Source organism: Leptosomus discolor, unplaced genomic scaffold, assembly GCF_034619465.1.
Source record: "Leptosomus discolor isolate bLepDis1 unplaced genomic scaffold, bLepDis1.hap2 HAP2_SCAFFOLD_40, whole genome shotgun sequence".
NCBI lineage: Eukaryota > Metazoa > Chordata > Aves > Leptosomiformes > Leptosomidae > Leptosomus > Leptosomus discolor.
Window position 1 is genome coordinate 1,209,729 of NW_028237745.1, and position 10,036 is coordinate 1,219,764.

Sequence of the window (10,036 nt, forward strand, 5' to 3'; positions counted from 1 at the left end):
GAGCCGTTGGCGGAGCGCAGACTCCCTGGCCGCCCAGCGCTGCCTTTGCTCTTGTTCGCTTGCTAATATAATAAAATTCGCATTGGATTTTGACACTTTAAATTGTCCGTGTCTCTACCTATCACAAGATGACTGAAGAACTTGCTGAACACTAGAAAAAAGAAAACAAAACCAACCCAAACCCCTCGCTCTTGCCAGATCCAGTCCCTGAGCACCTCATCACACACCTGAGCTCAGCACTGGACACAGCTTAGTGCAAGGCAGCAGCAGCAGCTCATGCTGCTGCAGAGCTACACTTTCAAACCCCAACCTGTTTGTGAGGTAGCAGGGTCTGGTTAAAGCTGTTGGTTCTCTGAGTTCATTGATAACGTCAGAGTTAAAGAAATTATACTGAAGCCATTCAGTACAATACTTGAATGTGTAGTGCGTCAGGCAGAGGGCTTTTAAGCAGTGATTGAGTTGCTTACAAAGAACAGAACCAGGATTACATGGGGCTGTTCTTTGATATTTTGGGATTTTCAGTCCTTTGCCACCCATGTGTGTAATTTTCAGCTACTTTGGTTTTTCTTGTGAATGGACACAGTGAATACCTGGCTATCAGTGCTTTTAAAGCCTTACTAAAGCATTGAGTAATAAATAAATAGGGCTGGTTTTTCTCATGTTGCTACCTCCACATGCAACATTTTGTGATGTCTCGAACAAGGTGACAGTTCTTAAACTTTTGGGGTTTTATGCTTCCTGTACTACTTGTGGCATCCTCAGGCAGAAAGCACGATACCCAGAGCAAAGCAGCAGACTTTTGAACTGGGCTAACTTGGATTCTCCCCTTAGTTCTCTTGCTGCAAAGCACGTTCTAGTTACTCCTCACGGTTAAAAGCTTGGAGGCACAATTACCAGCTGACACAGCTCCCGTGTCGTTTCTCTGTTTTCCCAGATGTTGAAATAATAATGCAGTGCCTCTTTCCTGGAATGATGACCGGGAAAATGCTCACCAGCCGCATGTTATACTGTGTTTTCTTCAGTGTTCTGCAAGTCCAACAAAAATACAGTTTAGTAAACGCTTGTTCCCTGACTGCAGCATGGCCATCCGCACATGTTGTTGCAGCCTGTTGGGTGTTTATTTTTCCATAGGTAAAAATTAGAAGTACTTGATTTTCAGTTATTAGGGCTAAATGATGAGGAAACACATGGAAAAGTTCCACCGTATGTGATAGAAAATGTACCTTAAAAGCGAGAGTGTGGCTGTTTATTTTGGAAAACTGGTTGTCCGTACTTTAAATTCAGGAAATGTGAGTGTGTACTCACACAGTTGGATACAGCCGTGTTTACTCTGCATTTCTGAAATTACAGTGACTGTATCCAACCTGTTGTGCAGTATCGTGTGGAGTCCCTGGTGCTGCATATTGCAAAGCCAACGAATTGTGTTCCTGGGACACCCAGCATCCAGCAGCGAGCTCAAGGGAAAGCCCTGCAACGTGCTCCCTCAGTACTGGAGCCAGAATCCCGCTCCTGCGGCAGTGCTGTTCTCATGTGAGCCTTCCAGCCGTTAGAGCCTTCCGCTGGGATAGCACACAGCTACTGGTTTTCAGCCTGCCTGGGACAGGTTGAAAGCTTAGGGAAGTAAGTGGTTCATCTTTTCTCACAAACTTGAATTCCCTGGAGACTTTAGCATCTTTTCAGAGGGACCGAGAACCCTTGGGTGTCATTGGAAACCAGGGGCAGGTGTGAATAGCACCATTTTCTGCTACACAATAGAGATGATAAAAATCTAATTGGGGGGGGGGGGGGGGGGGGGGTATGCACACACATATACCTATGCACATCAATATCTATTTTTAATTAAACAGAGAATTAGACTCTGTTCTGTTAAAAAAAAAAAAAAAAAAAATCAGCTCTGTATGTCCATGTGTGTACAGCTGTCCCATTCTTGTGGTGAGGCCGGTTTTTCCTATTGCTTCAGAATAAGTTAGAATGTCACATAAATGTACTCCCTGTTTTCAACACTGGACTGGTATTATTCGGCTGTGTGTTAATAAATGATTGTTGTTCTCTTTTGACAGTTGTAGTTCATTCTGGTCTTAACTATGCAAAATGGAAAGATACAATGAGTTACTCTGTGTGGCCTCTCTGATGGAGCTTAACAGCGATTCTGTTGATTCGAAATCTCATGGGTCATTATAACATGTTATTTGTAATTGTACGTAGCTAAGAAATTTTGAATGAGGGTATGTTTGTTTATGGCTGAGATTATAATTGTGACTGTATCCTTGGTAGTGTTACCAGCATTTAATGTGAGTTGGTGGGTTTCCTTGCTCGGGCTGTAAATGAAAGAATTGTCTTCATATTTCATTTTCCTCTTTATCAGACAGGATGCATTCAAATCTGGCCGTGCATCTCTCAGAGCCCTTCTTGACTGACTGTACCAGATTAGAGATGATACCCCAGTGTCACCAAGTGGAGGAGCTTTTGTCAAGGTGACAATATCAGGGCTCTGTGACAGGCACTTTCCCTTCCTGTTGGCCGAGCAGCTGAACTTCAACTTGATCTTGTGGTTTCTCTTTTGCTGCATTACGAGCAGACAGAAGGGGGGAGGTTCAGTCTCCCATTTCCCCATGTTTTTTGATATTTGTCAGACGGCTGAACTTCTGGCAGTTCAGGAAATATTTACACTTTATGCTTTCATGTACACTGAAGGCTCATTTCATCAATAATTCAACTGTGTTTTACTTGTGCAGTTTGGGGATCAAACAGTGATTATCTGTGTGTAACACTTCATTCTTCCTCTGCCTGTAGAGCAGAATGTTTTCCTAGACAAAGAGTCGTCGTTCAGGAGATGAAACTCCCTGACCTGCTTTCTGTTGTTCTCGTTTTATATGAGGTGTCTGCTGGCTGCTTGGTAAGGAAGTAATAAATATGGCCTGGAGCTCTTTCAAATAATTAGGCAGTCACCAGCATACACCTATTTAACGGAAACCACAAACTTCAAGTAAAGAATATTTGCAAGATTTTTAAATGACAATGTTCCTTTAGCATTTACCATTTGGAGAATGAACAGTTAACTCTTGAAGTCCCGTTTCAGTTAACAAGGGTATCTAACCAGTGGGTGAGTGGGGCTGATGAGAACAAAGAACAACAAGCTGTTTACCCTGCCCTTGAGAGCTTTGCCTGCATTCGGGGTTGCTCGTGGTAGTTATGGGAAGAGCCAAACCATTGGTGCCTGAGGCACCTTGCAAACTAATTTGTCCTCTGAACAGCGATTATCTTAACAGTTCTGGGTTTTGCTTTTACTCCTCACTCTTTAGGTTGGGCTTTTGAACGTGATTTTTTCCTTGGTTCCCTTTGTGGCAGCCTTCAAGAAGAAAGGGTGTGCTGGCGGGAGTGCTGGGAGGGATCTTGGAGCCGAGGACAGCGGTGAAACAGCCCGTGAAGGCTTATGAGCCTGACAAGGCTGTGACTGGAATGCCTGCAGCTCGGCAGTCGGGTCTGGAATTTACAGCTGGTGTTACATGTCGTGACTCCGCTGCTAATTGTTCTGGAAGAGTGCCCTGCACTGAAGTGAGCCTTGCAGGTAAAAATGCAGAAAAACTGTGGAAAAGACACTGTTAATAAAGCATAGTCAGATAACACAGTAGTATTATTTGAAACATGTTTAATGTAAATACCTTCACAAAAGCTGGTTTTATTTGTAGTACTGAAAATCAGCAACTTGGGATTTATTTGCAATCCTTTCTTTAAAAAAAAAAGTCTTTTATTTTTTATTCTTCCCATAAAAAGAGCATTTGGAGTTGGCATTTCTGTAGAACTCTCTCCAAAAGTAGATTACAGTTGTAAGAGCGGAAATAAAATAAAACACTGTGGCTGTTTCATGGTTTTCATAAAAGGAAGAATCAGAAGAATCCAAAAACCAGATAAAATGATCTTAAGCAATCTTGTCATGCTCCTTACGCTGCTACCATGCCTAAAGACGTTTAAACCAAATTTTCCTTTATTTTAATTCTTAAGAATTTGTGATCACCCTTCCTTTAATTTGTGCTATTTTGGGGTAATGTAAGCAACCTTTTTATTTATTATATGCATTTAAACCCTTAAATAAAATATATTGTGTCAATATAGTAATTTTCGTAAGCAAAGTTGGACTGTGTTTACCAAGAACTAGTACTGGGTTTAGCAGTAAAGATTTTCAGTTTATTTTTAATTTTGTTGGGGATAACCCTGTCCACAAAGCCAGAGAAACGCTGAAGCGCGCGATAAAACTGGTGAAGGACACAAAACCCGGGGTGCTCACTTGTGTATGGTGATAGGGACAGGCATTAACGGTCTGCCTCTTACAGCGTTTTAAACCGTAGTAGTTCTTCATAGATCTATTTTTCTTTTGTCTCTGCAAGGGAAATTTTTGATACTGAAAGGAGTCTGTGGACCCTCTTTGGGAGGTTGCTTACTGTCTTGCAGGATACGCAAAGTAAATAATATTTATTTCCTTGGAGTTTCTTTTGGGACTCTTAGAAAGAACTTTGAGGGTTTCCTTTCCTTTGAAAATTATGTGGAAGAGAAAGAGGGGGATTTTTTTTTTCGGGTGTGAATTAATGTAAGTCTTCTTTATTGAATTAATATTTTTGTGCCTGCTTCTGATGAGATTTTCTTATTTTGGAAAATAGAGTATTTATGATCCGGTAGGCGTTGCATGTTGATACTCAGAGCAAGGCACTGTTTTTAAGCCTCAAAAGTGGACGCAATTCAGAAGCGACCACCAGAGCATACAACGAGATGATCAGGCGGCCTGAAAGACATCCATATAAGTATCTCCCGTCTCTCAGTCTAGGATACACTCTGGGCATGGCCATCTCTGGTGTTGGACTTGGGTAAGTTTCCAGCCATGGGAAACAAGGCCTGTCTGGCTGTCCTTCCTTAATAACCTGTGAATCCAGTGAGTGAGTTCAGCCAGATTTCCTGAAAGACTTGAAATTTCAAATATACTAAGTTCATAGTAGCTTCAACAACCAAAAAAAAATTGTTGGAGAAAGGAAGTAAGATCCTGTTGCTGCCTGTAGTGGAAAAAAAGAGCTCTTTCTAGCTGTTGTCTCCTGGGCACTCAGGTTTTGCAGTGACTGGGAGCAGTCATGTCTCTGCCTCCCCAGAGAATCACAGCATTTGTCGTGCCTCTGGCACTCCTGATCTCATGCTGAACGGAAGTTTCTGAGGTTTTGGGCTTTTCCAGCTGAAGGAAGGGAACAGAATTACTAACAACATCCCTGCCTTGCCACCAGGAAACTATAGCTTATAAGTTTCAGGAACTATGTGGAACAGATTTGTGCTTGTTTCCTGGGTCTGATTTCCCGCAGCACGTTCGTACTCTTGACAGGAGCCACGAAGGAGCAGTCTTTTAAGACCGGTCCAGAAACAGCAACAAACCCCAAACCTGTTGAACTGAAATGTGAAAAGGTAAAAGGAAAATACTTTGCTTCAAGTGTGTTGGGTGAAATCATGATTATCCTAAAAAAAAACAAACCAAACAAAACAAAGGAAAAAAAAAACAACAACAAAGAAAAAAAGTGTTATGCTTTCTAAAACAAAAAATAGAAACTACATCCGTTAGCTTAGAGATTTACAAGGATCTTTCCCTCAAAACCATGTTTTTACTGACTGATTTGTTCTTGCCTAAATCCCATCTCTTAGTTGTGGGAGGACATTTATGAAATAAGGGACATGTGAACAATCCAGCCTTTTCAGAGAGCCTGGGCTGGGACGTACCGGAACTGCGGAAAGCATAAACAACTTCCGGTGCAGGGGGCATCAACATCTTGCAGGTGCAGGAGAAGAGACAGCCGCCATTAATGACGCAGTTTTAATTCCTGAAGAAGATGGGTGTGAACATCTGTGAACGTGACTTGAACATGACTCGCAATATGGCCAATCGGGTTGGACTATGGGCCGATTATTTGCGATGAAGCCAATCAGTATTTATTGGGTGTGGTCGAGGGTTATATATTGCACTGAAAAACACGGAAATAAAGGTTCACTTGTTAGATCACATTGATCGTGTCAGTGTCCTCATGCAGCTCCCGCACTTAGTTATTGGCTCTATCTGACATAGGGGAATCTTCTAGCAGCTGCGTACAGAAGCCACCCCTGTAGCCCCTCAGCTACCAAAACCTTGCCACGCAGACCCGTTACAGTGCCTTCTGTCTGTCCACCCAAGCCAGGATGACGGCAGGAAGCTCCCGCACCTTTCACGAGCTTGGAGGCTGCCGTTCTTCAAGCCGCTGCTCTCTCCCCTCCAGGGACCCGGCCCTGCTCAGCAAATGCCACGCACGGTGGCTGGCTGCTGCTGTGCTCCCGTGACTGCCCTGCGCTCCAGCACGTGAGCAAGGCAAGGCTCCGCCATACAGCTGCAGAAGGCGGACTGGTGAGATGAGGCTGGTGCAGGGCTTCCCAAAGCCGTGGAGAATGACATGTGCGGCTGAGAGCAGGAGCATCCTTCTCTGTCTGGAGCTTCAGCTTGCACATCCTGGGCCGCACGAACCGGGTGCCCCATCACCCTTGCCAGGGTTGGCTCGGAAGGGCGACAGACCTCCTAGACAGCGAGGACAGGAAGCCTGCCAGAGGGTGTTGCTGTGGCTGCCCTAGCCAGCGTGGACTGTGCTGCATCTGTGTTTCACTGGGCTTTGTGCAGGGAAGCTGGCCCTGCTTGGGGATGCTTGGCTTGTTTGGCTGCACATCGCTGCTTGCCCGCCGCGGCGATGGCCGGACTGGCTCTTCAACACCCAACAAGTGCATCCTGCCCAGAGCAGTTATGTTCTCTGGTGTGTGGGTTTTGGGAAGGACCTGGAGGCGAACGGCTGCGGAGAGCAGGGTGGCAGTGAACTTCCCAAAGAGGCCGTGCTGCCACGCTTGCTCTTTTCCTGCTGGCTGTGAGCAGGCAGCGCTCGGAGGCAGGCGCCGCTGCCTGCCACGGGGCCTGCATGCCCTCATCCCGCAGGCAGAGTGTTCAGCAGGGGTCCGTCAGGGGGGTCCGATCCCAGCTTCTGCCTCCCCTCCTGCTTGGAAACCCCCCATGTTGCTGACACCCCCACCTCCACCCCCCCTCGAGGCCACCGTGCCCCACGCCCAGAAACGGCGGCTCTGTGACATCAGCCCCAGGGCCAAGGGCACCTCAGGCAGCGAGACTGCTGCGGGCAGTACGTCGGCGGCTGCGCTGGAGGCAACAAGACCTCGTTCTTGCAGCTGACACGTGCCTCTGGCAGCGATGAAAGTGCTCGCCCTCCTTGTCCTGCTGGCCGTGTGCCGGCCTGCGCACGGCATGTGGGACAGCTGTGGGTAAGTGGGCCGAGGCTCTGGGAGGGAGCTCGGGCAGCCCTTGACGGGCTTTGCTGGAGGGGGCCCGCGTGTGCCCTGTGGCCACCCCACAGCTTCCCGAACCCCTGTGGGAGCCTCAGCTCCTTGCCAGCACCCAGGCTGCTGGCACAAGCCATCTACGGGGCTGAAGTGGACAGAGGGCTGGAGGCACAGCCATGGGGTTCCCTGGCCCTGCCGTCCGTGCAGCCCCTCGGGGGGAGGGAAGACGGCTGACCTTCAGCCTCAACAGCAGCACAGCCATCCAGCAGCACACTCATGAGTTTCTTCTTACAGCGGGACCTGCGGGCTCCGGCCCATGGCGGCTCCCTCCGGCACGTCGCGTGTGGTGGGTGGCACGGATGCCCAGCCAGGGGCCTGGCCCTGGATTGTCAGCATCCAGAACCCCTGGAAAGTGGGCACGGGCCATGTGTGCGGCGGGTCCCTCATCAGCCCGCAGTGGGTCCTCACAGCAGCCCACTGCTTCGTCGGGGCCAGGTAAGGAGGAGCAGGGAAGGGGGCTATCCCCACAGCACCAGCAGGCGCCCTGTCCGCAGCCCCACGAGCTCCTGCCATCCCGGTGCCTTGCAGTACGCCCAGTGCCGGGGCACTGGTGAGCCCAGCTGAGAGACTGCTCCGCAGAAGGCTGGGCTCATGCCACCGCTTCCTAGCAGCCTCCAGCTCCACGTTCCTGGTGCCCAAGGCGTGCTAGGGCAGTGGCACCCTCCGCAGCGCTGCTTTCCTCCCTGCCTTGGGAAGCAGAAGGCAAGGAACCGCGGGGCTGCTGCAGCACGTGGCTCCGCTCCCTCTCACCGCTCTCTCCATCTGCCTTCCAGGCATGTCACCATGTGGCGCGTGGTGATCGGGGCCACCCACTTGGCTCAGCCGGGCCCTGAGACCCAAGTGCGCAACATCAAGCGGCTGGTGGTTCACGAACACTACCGTAACGGCACGGAGAGGAACGACATCGCCTTGCTGGAACTGGACCAGCCTGTCCAGTGCGGCTACTACGTACAGCTGGCCTGCGTGCCCGATGCCTCACTGAGAGTGTCAGAGCTGACAAACTGCTACGTCAGCGGGTGGGGTGCCACCACGGCAAGATGTGAGTTCCCAAACAGTGCTCGTATCCCGAGGGCAAGCTCGGCACGCTGGGGAGATGGGCTGGGCTTATGGCAGCAGTGGCGGCGAAAGCCAGAGTCGGGCTGTGGGGATGTACGGCCATGGAGAGATGGGCCTGAGCCGTTAGCCAAGGCGAGACAGAAGGGCAAGCCCGGCACAAGGCCTCTGCAGCGGCAAAGGTGAGCCCTAGGGAAGGGCTTCGCCCACACAGGGGAGGAGAAGTGGGAACAGAAGGGCTGCTGGCTGCTAACTCCTTCCTATGCTCACAGCTGGAGGATCGACCGCTGTCCTGCAGGAGGCCCAGGTCCCCCTCATCGATGCCAAGATCTGCAACAGCAGCCGCTGGTACAGAGGGGCCATCCACCCCCACAACCTGTGTGCCGGCTATCCGCAGGGCGGCATCGACACCTGCCAGGTAGGAGTGTTGTCCGCGCCAGCCCACAGCAGCACAGGCAGCCCTGTCGCCAGCGCCCAAACGTCCCCTGGCGCGTGCTGCGCTCGGCAAGTCGCCCTCCCGCCGCTGGGTCCCCACCGCTGTCGGGGCTTGCCTCCCCTTCCCCGTTTGCAGGCTCTTGCCCAGCGCCCGCCTTGTCCCAGAGCCCCGGCACTCTGCCCAGAAAGGCCACCCAGTGCTCTTGCCCCAGCCCAGAGCTCCAGATCCCAGTCCTGGAACATCACCCTTCCACACCTCCAGGATCCACTGGGGCAGACAGGAGAGCGCCCGACCTTGCAGGCCCACCAGCCCCTCCCAGACAAGGTCCTACAGGCTCCAGCACCTGAGCAGAGCCTTTCTGGGCAGTGGGTACAGCTCTGGCAGGTGCTGGGAGAGAGAAGGGGCCAGCCACAGTGCTGCCGGGGCCACCCAACAACACTGGAACCCCCTCTCTCTCCTCCGCTCCGCTGCAGGGGGACAGCGGTGGTCCTCTCGTCTGCCAAGACAAGCACGCTGCCTACTTCTGGCTCGTGGGGGTGACCAGCTGGGGGAAAGGCTGCGCCAGAGCCAAGTGGCCCGGAGTCTACACCTCCACGCAGCACTTCTACGACTGGATCCTGGCGCATATGGGACTGCGCCCAGCAGGAACGGCTTCTCCAACGCCACAGCCAGTCTTCACCTCAGCCCCCGTGCAGAGGCCAAGGCCGATCCCAACCCAGTCGGGCAGGTTTAGGCCCTGTCAGTTTCCACGGCAGAAGCTGCTGGAATTCTTTAACCTGCTGCAGGAGCTCCTGCAGGTCCTAAGGGGGATAAAGGCTTGAGCAGCAGGAGGAACAGGAGCCAGTGCAGACTGCAGGGTAGCACCACCCTTTCCTCCCGGGGCAAAGCCTGCTGAGATCCAAAGGCAGCCGCAGTGCCAGAGGCCTGCTCTGTCCTGCCCACGCTCCTCTCCGGGCACACACTTGCTGCGCTCGACTTAGTTCTTGAAATAAAGTCACCAGTTGTCACAGTTGACCACGCTTCAGTCCAGTTCAGTCTCCTGTGCAAGGCAAGGACTTCCACGGCAGGCCCTTGCGGCAGGAGGCTGCGGGCAGACAAGTCGGGCACAAAGGGGAAGCGTCACACCAAAGGGCTGAAACGGTGCCTGGACAGAGG

General features: G+C 50.9%; 1 protein-coding gene across 1 annotated transcript; it reads left to right on the forward strand.

The window, feature by feature from the left end:
* The first annotated feature begins 7,231 nt into the window (after positions 1–7,231).
* LOC147413079 (acrosin-like) lies at positions 7,232–9,702 on the forward strand. The gene is made up of 5 exons (XM_086480623.1): positions 7,232–7,314; positions 7,627–7,827; positions 8,166–8,431; positions 8,718–8,863; positions 9,355–9,702. Exons 1-5 carry the CDS (start codon positions 7,244–7,246, stop codon positions 9,700–9,702), a joined length of 1,032 nt encoding a protein of 343 aa, XP_086336749.1. The 5' UTR covers positions 7,232–7,243.
* Positions 9,703–10,036: the final 334 nt, after the last annotated feature.